Here is a 16,004-nt window from a genome sequence, read left to right on the forward strand (position 1 = left end):
TTGTTGTAAAATACCACCAATTACAATAAAAAAAAATCAGTGTTTAGATTGATTTACTATCATCCTCTTCACGCATATTAGAGAGTATGTGATCCCCCTCATCCTTGTACAGAAGACAGTACATCAAGCTAAATACTGCGGTATCTTATTAATTGCTTTTTAGCAACAAAAATGTATGTGCTCTCCTGTACAGGCTGTAAAAGTCCTTAGAAGAGTATTAAGTGTGCTATAAGAGATTAGAATTATTTGCTCTATCGCTGTAAAGATATTTTTGATGTCGACTGTACATTTACACAAGTTAAAATAAAAATAAACCAATGTAATACTGTTGGATATTTACAATCTATACTGCCTGATACTCATTAAACTTTACCTTGTCGAACATATTTACTGTGCGTTGTCACAAGCTTGCCGACGCAGAGTAATTTGCATTTTAACTTTAAGTCGGCTCTCGTATCCTGTCCTGTCTGAATTACTTAGTGTATTTACGTTGTAATAGTTATCAATATAATAAGAATTACAAGGAGTTGTGTTTATTTTTGACTCTTCCTACACCAGCCGGGCTAGGATGCGCGCCGTGATAAAATATTATCGATGATTTTAGACAAATGTATGGGCTTATCGCGTAAAATCGATAAAATGGCGTGATAAACGCTTATCGCGGCGCGCATACTATGCCTACTGGATAATTCTAGATTTGTTTTATCGGTAACAATAGAAATAAAACAACAGGGTCTGCTTAACTCGTTTATGCACCTCGAATACTTAACCATACTTACATACAATCATCATTCGCTACATTATAGAAAACTGGATCCGCCACAATGGCTCAACTAGCTTGTCATTGGCATTGGTGTCTACAAAGATTGACCTAATCCTCAGACAGAGTATATTTTACTTTGCACTTTGACACAAACAATACTGGGAAGGGTTCATAGGTACACTAATATGCTAGTTTTGTTATTTAGTTTCCCGTTTAATTAAATTTTATTTGAAAAATATAATGTGACGATTACAAATTTTATATAAAATCTACTATTGGAATTCAATTTTCTTTACAAAAAATCAACACAATCATTATTTTGCCACTAATAACAAAACCAACATCTGTGTACCTACATTCAGTGAAACTAGAAAAATATTTAGAGTCAAGTCAATAGTTGACGACTCGACTAGTTTTAATTACAAGTGACCGTAGAATAAGTTTTAGTCTGAAAACTAGCGTTTCCCGGGTCGTACATACTTGTAATCGCCGGGGAGAATCCTTAGGCGGTTTAATACAAACATGAGAATCTTACTCATACATAAGATGCAGTTCGAAGTCACTTTTCGTTACAATATCCTTTGAACACTGTATAAGTATAAGGTATAATTCATTTACTAACATTATTTCTATGCTATCTGCCACTTGTCTTAACTGCTTAACTAATCTCACAAACGGAGTTCTTTGCTACAGTAAATCTAGCTATTTTTAGAAATCGCACGTTTGAAAAGTGAGTTCGAACACTTAATAATTAATTAAAATTAACACAGCGACCGTAATGATACAGTGACGTTACAAATTCGTTAACGAGAAGCCAGCCTTCAATTCGAAGTTAGTTTTTAAACGACTCAAAAATGAGAATTACATTCTGATACTACTTAAAACAAAAAATGAAATAAGTAACATATTGCATTAATTTGCAAAAACTGTAACATTCATTCTCATTTGTAACAGCAACTACACATGCAAACAAAATGATATGAGGTTTTACGAAACTGATCAACCACTCTTATCAGATGTGGTATATTTTTGTTTTGAATCCTGAAGGCACCTACGAAATGATTTGACATTCAAAATTACTTATATTGACATCGAATAAATTGGTTGCAATATCACGAAGACGATCTCGCCCATCCTTTGGGTATTTAATGTAAAATTAAAATTGTATTCAATTAGACAACACCGTGTCAACCCAAGAACGAAGTTTTTGTTATTAATTTTATGGCGGCGTTTCACTGTGTTTGGTTTAATCAAAAACAAACCTTATTATTACCGCTTAAAGATAGGCCAAAAGTTTTTGAAATTTATACACCACACAATGTTTTATCACCATAAAGCTTCGACATAGACAAAATTACAACACCGAAGACCACCAAAACGTTACAATCTCCGCCAGGGAGTATCACAATAATGAATAATGAAGAAACAAAAAATTTCGAGTTGACACAGCATTGGATTACATTCAAGTTAACATTAATTTGCAGATCGTATGGGTCGCGAATGCTGTATTCTGTTTTTAGAGTTGAATGTGTTTACACAATTTCTGAAGCTGTGCATAAGCAGTTTAATTCATTTACCTACTACAAAAATAGTTTGTAATATTAAGTTTATAGGCGTTTTAAAATGACATAATTTTTACCCTCAAAAAATTTCAACTTGTTCAAATAGTCTTAAAGAAATGTAAAAATTACTTAGGTAATCAATATGATTATTTAGTTGCCCAAAAAAACCTACTATAGTCTGGTCTCCGAGCACGTAGAATTTTGTCCAATGACCCCTAGCTACCCATCCTTATCGATCGCGCGTAATTATATTGCTGTCGCGACTGTGCGACTGGCACCCGCAGTGAGTGTGCGAGCGCGATAGCAACATAATTTCGCGCGAGCGATAAGGATGGGTAGCTAGGGGTCATTGGACAAAATTCTACGTGCTCACGGACCGGGCTTTACATAACCTTGGTCCGAGTGTAAAGCTACGGGAAACAAAAATTTTACTCAATTCACATTGCAGTAACTTACAGGTAAAATCAGAATACAGCGTTCACGATTAATCCTGCGGTGGCCAGGGCGTGCCTCAGCGCATCCTGTAGTGGTTCTTCTCCTGGACTTGACACAGTTCGCCCTTGAAGTCGATCTCGACTTCGAAGTCCAGGTCGCGGTTGTTGCGAGCGTTCTGGCGCATCGAGAACGTTCCCATGATCTCTTCGCCCTTCTTGACCTGTAAAATGGAAATTGATAGTAATATTCTTCTTCTTTTCGTATCGACAACAAACCTACACAGTGTCAGCCCAAAACTCCGCCACAAGAGTGGCGTTGTCAGCAGCACTCATTAAATCCTCCTGAGCAGTTGCTTGGGCACTCAGGGCACGACATCAGGTGCTTCATCGACTTTTTCAAAGTAATATTGTAAATGCGCAAGTAACTCTGTGTAGGATATCTAGCTGACTATAGGCTGTTTGCAGTTTGATGAACTTTGGTAAGTCTGGAGTTGATTGGAATTTCGGAGAATGGTAAAGGTGCAGATTATTTTTTGCTATTTTAGTTAAAAAATAATTGGTTTGTTTTTTTTTATGCATCACAAGGCAGGTATTTGACCACAATCGCACCTGATGTCAAGTGGGATGCAGTCTAGGATGGTACATATCTGCCCTGCAAGTGCCTATTCACTCTCGCCTTGAAAAGGCCCGGATTATAGTCTTCGGGAAAGACAGCATGGATGAAATAGAATTGTTGCAATAAACGATATAAGTATAATCCCGACTGAATTACGTCACTTCTACAGTTAGCGGCCAAACAAACTCAACCAGTGGCATTTGATTAGATGATGAAATACCCAGGTCTGGTCCCCACCGCTGCAACTCCTGTGTAGCCAGGATTTAGAGCTTGACTGTCAAGTTTTTCCTGAGGGAAAGGTAAATTTTCCTTGGACCCGCACGACCGCATTGAAAAGAATCAAAAGATCATAAGACAGAAAGACTAAAAGATCATAAGAATTTGGGGCAGAAAAGTTCTCGAGTGGCGACCAAGGGCTGGAAGACGTAGCATGGGCAGGCCTCCTACTAGGTGGACCGACGATCTGGTGAAGAGCCTGGATGCGGGCAGCGCAGGGCCGTTCATTGTGGAAAACCTTGGAGGTCTTTGTCCAGCGGTGGACGTCATTTGGCTGAAACGTACTGTTATGACGGGATATTAAAATGTCTTTTTAAAAAACAATTATTTTTTATTAACTGAAATACGTTTACTTTAAACACAGAATTAACTTTTGTTGTCCGAACTGACTCTATTTTGAATGCCCGAAAGTTAGAGGTCCTTACTGGATGGATGCCCGGTCTGAACTGCGCCTCCGAACTGGAGGTTCAGGCTCGCTGCATCGTGAAAATGCTGACTCTGCAGGTTATGATGGCAATACAGCAGTTTAGCCAACATTTTCAAGGTGTAACAGCCCCCCGTTTAAGATGAAACTTACGCTATTTGCGAAGTTTCAGGATAATATTCTAATTCTTGGAGCAGGTATTTCTGCTAATTCTTGAGCATTTTCCGAATCATTATCATTACTATTAGAGTTATTTCCAACCTTGTAACTAAATTTCGGGCATTTACTAATAAGCTTTTTATAAAATATAAAAATTAAAATTATAAAGATTACAATAGTTACACAATAAGTGAGAATGGGGTAATGCGAATCATATTCAATTAATGGGCTAGGTTCATTTAAAATTTTATCAACATCTGTTACTATCTGGTTATTATCGACAGTTAAAAGTTTTTTCAATTTAACATCAGTTAATTTAAGAGGTTTCGTTTTTTCTTGTAACAATTTAAGCTTTTCTACATTGCAACAGTTATCTTTAATTAAATTAAAATCTGAATATTTTATATTTATTGTAAAATTTAAATTAGATTTAGCAATTAATTCTCTATTCTTGCAAAAGGCAATACATCCAGATTGTAAATTAAGGATGCCTGTACCTGATAATTTAGTCTCTGTAACTTGGGAACCACACTCTACGGTAAGTTTAGTAGGTTCACTTTCAACAAATATCCATCGGTTGCCCTTCAATTCTTGCCAGATGTCTATTTGACCATAAATTAACTTTGATTTACATTGTTGCGGCAATTTATTTACTACTTTTAATAACATTTCAGTTTCACAAATAGGTGTATGTTGTACAGACAAAACGTTTAGATCGCCGCATATATAAACTTGGTTATTTGGTTTAGCGCATTCCCCAATATCTCTGCTACATACATATGTTAACTTATCTCTACTTACAGCTACATAATTACAGAAAGGCACAATCATGGCAAATGTATCTGGATTTTCTTTATTATGTGGTACTGGTATCGGTAAAGGTTTATACAGATTATATTCAATTCCATGAACTAATGGTATTTTAATTACAAAAACAATTTTATTTATAGTGTAATAACAATTTAATTTTGAAACATCTATTAAATTATGAACAGTTTCCAAACTTAGACTTATGGGCAACTCTTGGTATTTCGGTAAATTTCTGACACTATTTATTAATTCATCATAAAATTGTTTTGGTGTAAGAATAGATGGATGAAGAGAGTGACTTTTAGTAAACATTATTGCATTAACCAAATCGTCAATTTTGAATGATAAAGTAAGTAAACTTGAGTATAGTTCATTACAGACTATATCCATTTTGGATTCTATTATTAACTTATTAGAAACTACAGATAGGTTCTTAACACTAGCTGACAAATTTTCAATAGCGTCATTCAAACGTGCTTCATTTACGGTAATGGCTGTTATGGTTTCATTGTAATGCAAAAGTGCCGTACTAGTCATTAAGATGTTGTCCTTAAGTAATGATGCAAGATTTTTATCATTACGTTGAAGGGTTTGAATGGCGTTACCATATTTAATAGCGTCGTCTTCGTCCATTATACCGATTATTTGTTTAAAAGCGGTTCCAATTCCGGCGAACCAGGCTGATCTTTTATCGCGATTTGAAATCAAATGTGAGATAGAACTATAATCTCGTTTTATGTCACTGAGTCTTGAAACCAGGGGTTGTAATAAACTATTACATTCAATATCTGAAATATAATCATTTTGTTGGCAAAGATACCTAGCAGTTCCCAGGATGGAATTTATATTGTCTATGTGAGGTTTTATATATGTTATGTCTACCGGAACCAAAACGTGAAGGTCATCACTGGTGATTCTAACTGTTCCAATTGGGTCGAAGTAAATTCCTGGATTCTCGTCTATCTGTTGCACTATATCTGAAGCGACAATGGTGAGGCTGATTGAAACCGTTCTGTAATATAATATAAAACTACATGTTATAATTATATAATAGAAGGAGAGAATTAGTTAAGACTAATTCTTATATTAAAATAAAATGCCTTAAGGGCAGTCCTAACTAACTAAGCTTGGGTTTGCAAGCTTCAGTTCGTCGTAGTGATGCTTCACATGTCGACGATTGATAAGTATCGATAAGGTGTTTCCTCCGTGTATTTTTACGACCTTATACGGCCCTTTCCATATCGGGGCTAAGGCTTTGCCTAGCCGGGGGTGATTTTTAAGGTAAACAAAATCACCAATTTTGTACTTCACTGCACGGACATGTTGATCATAATATGTTTTAGATCTTTCTTTGGAGGATGTTATATTTTCTATTGCTTTTTGGCGGGAAACCTTAAGTCGGTGATGAAGTGTTTTAATATATTCAGGGTATGTGAGGTCTTCTCGTAGATCATATACTGAATCTGGAATGAAGGGTTTGTGCCCAAAAACTAATTCATATGGTGTAAACTTAGTTGTAGAGTGAACTGCACTATTGTAAGAGAGCATGGCTGTATAAACAAATCTATGCCAATTGGTTTCATTATCATTAACATATGATTTAAGGTACTCTTTGAGGGTACTGTGGCTCCGCTCTAGAGCACCTTGTGTTTGTGGATGGTATGGAGCTGACCAAATTTGTTTTATTTTCAGAAATTCACACGTTTTCTTGAAAAGTTCTTCAGTAAAGTTTGTGCCCTGATCAGTTAATATAGACTTTGGAATTCCAAAAAGTGATATGAAATGAACTAGACATTCGCAGGTTTCTTCAGCTGTTGCGTTGGAAATGGGGTATGCTATAGAGAATTTTGTTAAATCGTCCTGTAGAGTGAGTATGTATCGTAACTTGTTAAGTCCAGCTTCAGGCAAGGGACCTACTATATCGAGACTAACCCGTTCAAAAGGACGTGTGGATGTTGTTGTTATTTGCATGGGTGCACGATTAATCTGTCTTAAGGCTTTGTTGGATTGACAGGCTGAGCAGTTTTTTACGTAGTGTTCTATGTCTGATTTCATGTTTTTCCAATAATATCTTTCTCTAATTCTATTGAGCATTCTTTCAGTACCAAGGTGTCCGGCAATAGGAATATCATGGTTCTCTTTCATGATCTTTGAGATCTCACTGGGTGTAGGATAAATAATGTTGTTATGGTATATATTTACAGAGACAGAAGTGTTGTTAAAAAGGTATGTTAGCATATTATAAATTTTGACAAAAGAATGTTTTTCAAACGCATTTTTGAAATCTGATATAGCGAATTGTGAAACATGAGCCTCGGATAGTAGTTCAGTTTTTACATTTTCTAATGTTCGGAATATATCGGGGTAAGTTGCTTCGTCAAAGTAATGTACTTTTGTGAAAATGAAATAATATATTTTATTATTACAAGGGATTTTTTGATATCTAAAAATTTCTTTTTCAGCTGCAACATAGGAGTTTGGATCATCTACTTTGGATAAGATTTCTTGCACATACGGATTTGAGTCATCTAAATCCAATGAAGTGGGGATAAGTATTATTGAACAGTTACTTTTAGTTAAACTTTCATTATGTTCCAAAATGTTTGTGTCAAAAGATTTATTTTTATCTCCAATTGCTTTAAGAAATTGACTGTAGTTACTGTTTTGTACATTATGTTCATTAATATTTATATTTTCTGTTTCAGGTGCGGTAGCGTGAGAAGGTGACGAGACGGGAGAACCGGTATTGGCTGATGGTGGTGGACGAGCGGCAGGACCTGGTGTTTCGACAGGTAAGGTATCAGGTTGTGGAGAGGGAATTTCTAAGACGTCGAAATCAACGTTGAGATCATCACTATGAGGGCTGATTTCAAGGAGTCCGAAATCATCAAGATTAATGTCGAGCAAAGGATCTTGGGATGGTGCTGGATCATTAAGTGGAGGATCTCGATTACTGGAAGAAGCAGGAGGATCATCGTTGTGAAAATTCTGTGGCTCAGTTGAATGTTGTACAGGATTTACTGGATAGCGGGATAACGCATCAGCGTTACTGTTAACTCTACCCTTTTTATATTCGATCTCATAATCAAACTCTTCGAGTTTAAGTCGCCATCGGACTAATTTTGATCCAGGATCTTTACAATTGAAGAGCCATTTGAGAGGCTTGTGATCCGTTAAAATTTTGAAACGGTGCCCATATAAGTATGGACGGAAGACTTTAGTTCCCCACACGATTGCTAAACATTCTTTCTCCGTTACACTGTAATTACATTCCGCTTTGTTCAAGGTTCGAGACGCATATGCTACTGGTTGATCCTTTCCAATGGGACCTTGGGACAGGATTGCGGAGATCGCGTGGTTGGATGCATCACAGGTAAGGTTAAATGGCTGACTAAAATCTGGATAGGATAAGATAGGAGCAGTGGTAAGTTTTTGCTTCAGTTCATCGAAAGCAAGTTGTTGAGGATTTTCCCATATAAAAGGTTCGTCTTTCTTTAATAAAGAAGTAAGTGGTTTGGCAATCTTTGAAAATTCTGGAATAAATCTTCTATAATAAGAAACGAGCCCGAGGAAGGATTTGACATCTTTTGGGGATTCAGGAATGGGGAATTCAGTAACTGCTTTAATCTTGTCTGGATTCGGTTTGACACCTTCATTTGTTATTACATGACCAAGATAAGTGACTTCCTTTCTGAGGAACTCACACTTATCTGGTTGTAGTTTTAAATTGAATTTCCGAAGTTTGTGGAATACTGACGCTAAATTATTTACGTGTGAGTTTAAATCTGGTGAATAAATGACAATATCATCAAGGTAAACGAAGCATTGTATACCATTGAGTCCGGATAGGGCGGTATTCATTAATCGCTGAAAGGTTGAAGGTGCGTTTTTGAGGCCGAAGGGCATTCTGGTGAGCTCGTAATGCCCTTGAGGAATATTGAATGCTGTTTTGGGCGCATCGTTTTCATTTAATTTAATTTGATGGAAACCTGAGGCTAGGTCTAAGGTTGAGAAATATTTGCTATTTCCAAGTTGATCTAATATTTCATTAATTTGAGGTAGGGGATATGTATCACCAATGGTAATATCGTTCAATTTTCTATAATCGACAACGACGCGCCATTTGCGTTGTCCGGATGCATCGAGCTTTTTGGGGACCACCCATATAGGGGATGACCATGGAGAATTGGAAGGTTTGATGATTCCATCATTGAGCATCTTATTGATTTGAGTATCAACTTCTGATTTGTGACATTCTGGGAATCTGTACGATTTGACGTGAATAGGATTTTGAGAAGTTGTCGTGATATCATGTTTTATAGCGTCAGTATAGGTAAGTTTTTCGTTAGGAAGATGAAAAATGTCTGAATACGTAGAGCAGATTTCATGAAGAGCTTCAATTTCTTCTTTATTCATATGAGATGTACGGAGGAGTTGTAGAACTTTTTGAGTCCGTTCGAAACAGTCATAGGAATTAGAGAATTGAGAATTAATTGGTTTGACATTGTCTTTGATAGGTTCTTCCAAGGGAGTAAGTTTTAGTTTCAGGTTCGAGTTAACGGTTGTTGGGTTTTCGGATGTATTCAAAATTGAAATATTGATTCTGTGATTTTGTTTTACTTTTGTTACACAATTTGCAACAAACAATCGGTCAGAAATATGTTGGTCAAGAACAAGTCCTTCTTTTACATCTGGATTTAATACGGAACATTCAATGACGGTTTCTGATCGTGGTGGAATCACGTACACGGGGTCATTGAAGTAAAGATTCAAATTGAATTGATTGATCATAAGGATATTTTTGTTGTAATTAATATTACATTTTAAATTGCTGAGGAAATCGTTTCCAATGATTCCATCGTAGGGGAGGTGAATATCTTTAACTATGTGGAATTTGTAATTAATATAATTACAAGGGATTTTATCAGACAAATAAAGAGTTAAATTTAGATGTCCAAGAGTTGGAGTTGGTTTTTCTACAGGATCAATTCCTTTGATCTGAATAGGTTCTCTGATTATTTTGGGTCGATTTAGAATTGAAGTTCTTTTCAAAAGACTGATGGAAGAACCTGAGTCAACTAGTAGACATAGAGGTATATCAGATACTGATGTTTGGATTAGTACATGTGGTAACGATTTTTTTGTAGGATCAGTTAGGATTTCGTAGACTTCTTTGTTTGTATCCTTACAGGATTTAGGAATTGTGGGTATATACTTTTCTGTTTTGATATTTGAATGGACACTTGTTTGGGGCTGGTTACCCGTGTGGTCCTGGATTTTGGAGAATTGGACACTTGCTTGGGGCTGGTTACCCGTGTGGTCCTGGATTTTGGAGGATTGGACACTTGCTTGGGGCTGGTTACCCGTGTGGTCCTGGATTTTGTAGGATTGGACACTTGCTTGGGGCTGGTTACCCGTGTGGTCCTGGATTTTGGAGGATTGGACACTTGCTTGGGGCTGGTTACCCGTGTGGTCCTGGATTTTTGTATGATTGATGGTGCCATTGATAGAATAGGGTCGCGCTAAGGTCGTAAATTTGGGCTGCACGAGACACCTGCGTGAGCCCACTACTCGTTTAAATGATTTGTTGGGATTTGGTCATCGTCTTCGGGCTGTTGAATTGTTGTGTCCTCATAAATATAGGGTTGAAATTCAGGATCAGGATATTCGGAATTTTCAACGCAATGAACGCGTGCTGGTTGAGACGTTCTAGATCTCTGGTTCTGATTAAAGCTTGGACGACTGGAATTTTGCGTCGGATTTTGAGAAAACTTGAAGCGGTTATTATTGTATTCTCTCCTTCGACAGTTTTCAATTGTGTGACCTTGGTTTTTGCAATATCTGCAGAAATTTGGGTTTTGGTTAGGATTTTGATTGGGATTTTGAATATTATTTATTGTGGGTCTAAATAAATTATTTCCCGTATTGTTAAATCGGGGACGTGGTGATGGCCCGGCCACAGGAGCAGGATTATGGCGGGTCATCAATTTTTGGATCTTTTCTTCTGAAATGGCTAGGTTTACGGCTTCATTTAATGTTGCGGGTTCTTTCATTCTGATAATATTTGAGATTTTGGGTGTTAATCCCAGAAGGAAGGTATGGAGAGCTAAATCTTCCATTGCAGCGATTTTTCCGACTAATTCTTTTGATTTTTTATTGGATAGTGTGATTTCTGTTAATAATTTTGAAAGGCAAGTTTCAATCCGTAACCCGAATTGATTAACGGGCTCAGAATTTGACTGCCTACATTCCTGTAATTCAGCAAGGAGGTGAGTGTAGTGCTTCTTTTCTCCGAATTGGGTTTTCAGGAATTCACTGAGCTGGTCCCAACTGTCGAAGTCTTTTATAGAGCAAGCTACCTCAGCCTTGCCTTCGAGCTGGCTCAATATATATTTAAATAAAATCGGCTTTTGTGTTGAATGTGCGAGAGAGTTGGCATTATTGCAGTTACTTAGAAATGAATTTAGATTTTCGCGTTTTCCATCGAATGGTTTAATAAATTTGAACAAAACTGATATGTCTAATTTCTCCTCTGACGTTTCGGTTTCTGGTTTTGGCGGCATTTTTAATTTAATGTATTACTGAATTGATGAATATTATTTATGAAATATTTTAACTTGCTGAAAACAATGAACACGACAAAAAATAATATAAGAGCACAATAATTGAATGATTACGTAAAATTCACGAGGAAAATCTGTAATAAAAACCGACACACAAACAAAATAAATTTACGAAGAGACCCTGTATAAAAATATTGTTTAATTTAGCCACCTGGTTTGAAGACACTGCGAGCGGCGAGTACAGCGATAACGAAGGTATGTGAATGCGTGGGCGCCGGACGAGGCGACGCTTGTTTTGACTAACACTTACTTACAGGAACAGATATTAATTAAGTACAAAGTTTAATTTAATATGTTGTTACTCTAATGAATAATGTTAATGCTATGATATAGTTATTTTTCTAAAAATTATTCGCTGGATGTTGTTGAATTTATCACTGAATTAGATCTTGAACCGAAGTAAATAAAAAGTTGTTTTAACTCACAGGATGATGCACTTCATTTTACGATGCACTAAACGGGATTCGAAGTGTTGACCTTGGAACTGGAACACTGTAGTTGAACTCGTTGACACTGGACACGTAGACACGACTTGTAGAGCAGGATACAGCGGGATATAGAAGAGCGATGCGCGACCACTGGAGAGCCGGGATAATTTCGGCTTTGGATGAACCGGGATACTTCCGGCCTCTGGATGATGATGAGTCCAAACCGGGATGACGACGATGATGACGACGATGATGATGATGACGGACACTGGGCTATGATAATTCGGGTGATGACGATGTTGGATGCGTGGCACTGCTGATTATTTTTGCACACTTGGAGACGTCCTTGAGATGTACTTTTACATCCCTTCTCGCTGACACCAATGTTATGACGGGATATTAAAATGTCTTTTTAAAAAACAATTATTTTTTATTAACTGAAATACGTTTACTTTAAACACAGAATTAACTTTTGTTGTCCGAACTGACTCTATTTTGAATGCCCGAAAGTTAGAGGTCCTTACTGGATGGATGCCCGGTCTGAACTGCGCCTCCGAACTGGAGGTTCAGGCTCGCTGCATCGTGAAAATGCTGACTCTGCAGGTTATGATGGCAATACAGCAGTTTAGCCAACATTTTCAAGGTGTAACAGTACGAAGACTAACTTACCGTCATGTACTCGTCGAAGTAGAACACGGTCTGCTTCCAATGCGTGTAGGGAGCCTCGGGCGCGGTGCTGAAGCCGAGCCGCTTGTGCGACTTCGTGAACTCCACGTTGAAGAACGTCACCAGCGCTTGGATGAAGTCGTTGCGCCGCACCTGACAAAAACAACCTTATTAGGCTGGTTACAGAGTCGATTGTGGCATGCACTGTCGTTCGGGAGACACTCTTGAGGAGCTCGCATATGTACTTAGCGAAGGCTGTTCAATCAACGAAGGGCTCTCGCCTTATAACGCGAGAGAAAACACGACGATTTCTCTTTTTACAGGTAGTTAGTGGCTCATTAGAACTGGAAAACTTTAATCTCAAAAGGTTGCCGAATATCAACCCTGTTACTAAGCTAGGTAGTACTCGCTTTTAATAATCGTGCCGTCGAAACGCTATAAAAACGCGCGATTTTACGAAAACATCTCAGCAACCTTGTGGCATTTATAGGGTATCATTGCGAAATAAGGATCGTTGTTAGCAATCTTCAGCACAAAAAAAGATTAAATACTTTTTACACAACAACTCATGGTAATCTGTATTTTGCAATGAAAACGCGCGAAACTCTTATCACAATGGTTTGGATTTTACGCGCTTTTTTTGCAGAAACGCGTATAACAAGTGCCTGAAAACGGATTTCTCACCTGCAAATGGAACTTCGATTCGAAGTTAAGATCTTCCTTCTTAACAGTATACAGGTCTATCTCTTTTAATAAACACGAATTTGTTACTACCTGAAAATAAAGTAAAACTGATGAGTAAATAACTCAAGCATCTAATAAAAGTAGTAAACTTATTATTATTTTAACCAACAACAACTATCTTATCTTCTGAAACAGATTGTATACTAAATTATATCTCCATTAATATCCTATTAAAATGAGTAGTTTAATCAGAATAATGCACTGACTTGTTTAGCATCCACAACGTCCACAAGAGGCTCGGAGATGGCAACTTTCCTAATAGACGACATGTCGAAACCATACACATCATCCCACCAATTGATCTTCTCATCCTTGTACTGGCGGTCTTCAATGCCGCATATGAACAACGTACATCTGAAAACAAAAACATTAAATTTGTGAATTCAGGGAAACTACGCTAAATAGTATTTCATGATGTCAATTGAAGAACTTGTGATTTCTTGCGGTGATAATTTGGTTGAAGCTGTAAGTACTCAAATGAATTAATACCTTCAAGGGCAGTATAAAATATAAATAGCTCTGATATTTACGTTTACACTCACTACTCTCGTGTTCACATGCTAATGTTTGTAGAATTGTTAAACTTTGTTGTTTCCTACTATGAAATCACACAAATGTAATAGTTTGTTTGTTATTAACATGCAGCTGTGGTTCTCGAATGGCCTCCACTAAGTGGACCGACGATCTGGTGAAGGTCGCGGGGAGTACCTGAATGCAGGCAGCACTGGACCGGTTGTTATGGAAATTCTTGGGGCAGGCCTTTGTCCAGCACAGTACGTCATTTGGCTGAAACAAACAAACATTACTCACCTGTCAGGGAAAAGCATGCCATCAGGCTTCAGCCACTTATCCCGCGCGTAGAGAACGGTGTCCAGCATGCTTTCGTAGAACAGGCAGTAGCCCATCCACTCCGAGATGATGATATCCACACCCTCAACAGGCAACTCCACTTCTTCCACCTATGAGGAAATATTACCACAAATAAATAAAGAGATAAAATTCTTTTTGACGGACTAACTGCACAATACTTTATTCTTTTTCTTCATCTTTGGGTTCAAAATGTGGAATATCTGGGATCTAGGGTGATTCAACCTACAAGGAAAAAGACCATAGAAATATTAGAGAGATGAAATATTTTTGAGAGACCATCTGCACAATACAAAACTACAACTATTTCTTCTTTTTTGGGTTTAAAAATGTGAAAATATCATGTGGCCAAGGGCAAATTTTTTGCTATTATGCAAAATGTACTTAATTTACTCTGAAAAATCATCTGTTTGTTGATACAAAATTAACAGACTATTACATTTAGAGTAAAGTAGAAAATCAGGCACAAAAACAATTACTGTAGTATAAATAATAAAAGTATGAGTACAAACAAACATGTAAGTAAATTCTTACCTTTCCTTTGATAATTTCAATAACATCGTCAAGCCGGTTAGCCTCAACAATCTTTCTTGCGTAATCAACTATGTTGGAGCACTCAATGGCAATCACTTTGGCAGCCCCAGCCTTGGCCGCAAACATGGAAAGAATACCCGTGCCACAGCCTATGTCTAGAACCGTCTAGAAGCAAATAATAATCATCGTATAAACAATAATGAACTTTATACTAAAGCATCTTTGTGAAAATGAAGCTGTACTTTAGTCAACTTATTTTTTATAGCATCACAACAACAATGGAGACCCAAGCTTATAATATTGACACAACACTAGATCATTGATCAGTTTTTCCCATGAATAGGGAGAAACTATAGGTAAAACTTACTTTGCCCTTGAAAAGATGCTTATTGTGGTACATAGCATTCCTATACGTGAGGGTGCGGACTTCGTCTTTTAGCATTTCCTCGTGGATGCCGAAGTGGGCGTACGAGTCGAAATAATAGTCCCTGGACGTCATCTCCTCGGCTGTGACGTTTTTGTCAGGCCCTAAAACCAATGGCCACGAAATTAACACCAAAAAACGACGCTAAAAGAAACACGTTTTCAGCACAAAGTAACGCCCGGCATTGTAAGCGCTTTGTTCAAAAACTCACCATTTTCAACCACTGGCGTCGTTGCAGCTGATGTCCCTTCTTGTGCGACATCCATGCTTTCCATTTCAAATCAATATGAACCAAAAATAGTATAAAAATATAATTAATGCTTTATAACCTGAAACTTTGTAACGCGAATCGATCTGTCAAACGAATTAAAACTAACGATTTTAATTCTAATCAAACAATTGGACTTACTTTGCACTATTATTACACTTAATATGAATTTAAAAGGATAAATATATCACAATTTAATTGGTTTTACGCGTTTTCCACAAAACGCCGAAAAATGCTTGAAACAAGCTTTTCCGCAAAAATTGAAAGACAAAAACGAGGTTGCCAGACGGGAAAAAAATAAAATAATGTAAAAAAAACTGTCGTTGAATTGCCTAAAAGTATAAATGCACTAAATTCAGTACGTAAGTTTTTAAACTATACGAATTTATTTCCGTTCTTTGTAATA

The 16,004-nt window shown here is 37.1% G+C and overlaps 2 protein-coding genes across 4 annotated transcripts; both read right to left on the minus strand.

Moving 5' to 3' along the window:
- Positions 1–734: 734 nt before the first annotated feature.
- On the minus strand, positions 735–15,880 carry LOC135080766 (protein arginine N-methyltransferase 1). 3 transcript variants are annotated; one of them, XM_063975485.1, is made up of 9 exons: positions 15,740–15,880; positions 15,542–15,597; positions 15,274–15,434; positions 14,907–15,071; positions 14,316–14,464; positions 13,712–13,859; positions 13,446–13,535; positions 12,765–12,914; positions 735–2,980 (listed from the first exon to the last, which is right to left on the minus strand). In XM_063975485.1, exons 2-9 carry the CDS (start codon positions 15,594–15,596, stop codon positions 2,837–2,839), a joined length of 1,062 nt encoding a protein of 353 aa, XP_063831555.1. In that variant the 5' UTR covers position 15,597; positions 15,740–15,880; the 3' UTR covers positions 735–2,836. The 3 variants fall into 3 exon arrangements, with proteins under 3 accessions (XP_063831555.1, XP_063831554.1, XP_063831553.1); XM_063975484.1 differs by having other exon boundaries at positions 15,542–15,665; XM_063975483.1 differs by having other exon boundaries at positions 15,542–15,880.
- On the minus strand, positions 4,063–8,960 carry LOC135080816 (uncharacterized). Its single transcript, XM_063975539.1, has 3 exons — positions 6,747–8,960; positions 5,927–6,056; positions 4,063–4,149 (listed from the first exon to the last, which is right to left on the minus strand). The coding sequence occupies exons 1-3, from the start codon at positions 8,948–8,950 to the stop codon at positions 4,063–4,065; spliced, it is 2,421 nt and encodes an 806-aa protein (XP_063831609.1). The 5' UTR covers positions 8,951–8,960.
- Positions 15,881–16,004: the final 124 nt, after the last annotated feature.

The sequence above is a fragment of the Ostrinia nubilalis genome, chromosome 18, assembly GCF_963855985.1.
Source record: "Ostrinia nubilalis chromosome 18, ilOstNubi1.1, whole genome shotgun sequence".
In the NCBI taxonomy this organism is placed as follows: domain Eukaryota; kingdom Metazoa; phylum Arthropoda; class Insecta; order Lepidoptera; family Crambidae; genus Ostrinia; species Ostrinia nubilalis.

Excerpts from the sequence above, each read along its gene's own strand:
- LOC135080766 (XM_063975484.1), bottom strand. The coding sequence starts at position 15,605 with ATGGAAAGCATGGATGTCGCACAAGAAGGGACATCAGCTGCAACGACG. Across the intron at positions 14,465-14,906 it reads TTGAAATTATCAAAGGAAAG|GTGGAAGAAGTGGAGTTGCC; the intron begins GTAAGAATTTAC and ends ATTTCCTCATAG. Across the intron at positions 2,981-12,764 it reads ACTTCGACGAGTACATGACG|GTCAAGAAGGGCGAAGAGAT; the intron begins GTAAGTTAGTCT and ends TCCATTTTACAG.
- LOC135080816 (XM_063975539.1), bottom strand. The coding sequence starts at position 8,950 with ATGCCCTTCGGCCTCAAAAACGCACCTTCAACCTTTCAGCGATTAATG. Across the intron at positions 6,057-6,746 it reads GAAGAACTTTTCAAGAAAAC|AACGGTTTCAATCAGCCTCA; the intron begins GTGTGAATTTCT and ends ATTATATTACAG. Across the intron at positions 4,150-5,926 it reads ACCTTCACGTTTTGGTTCCG|AGTCAGCATTTTCACGATGC; the intron begins GTAGACATAACA and ends CATAACCTGCAG.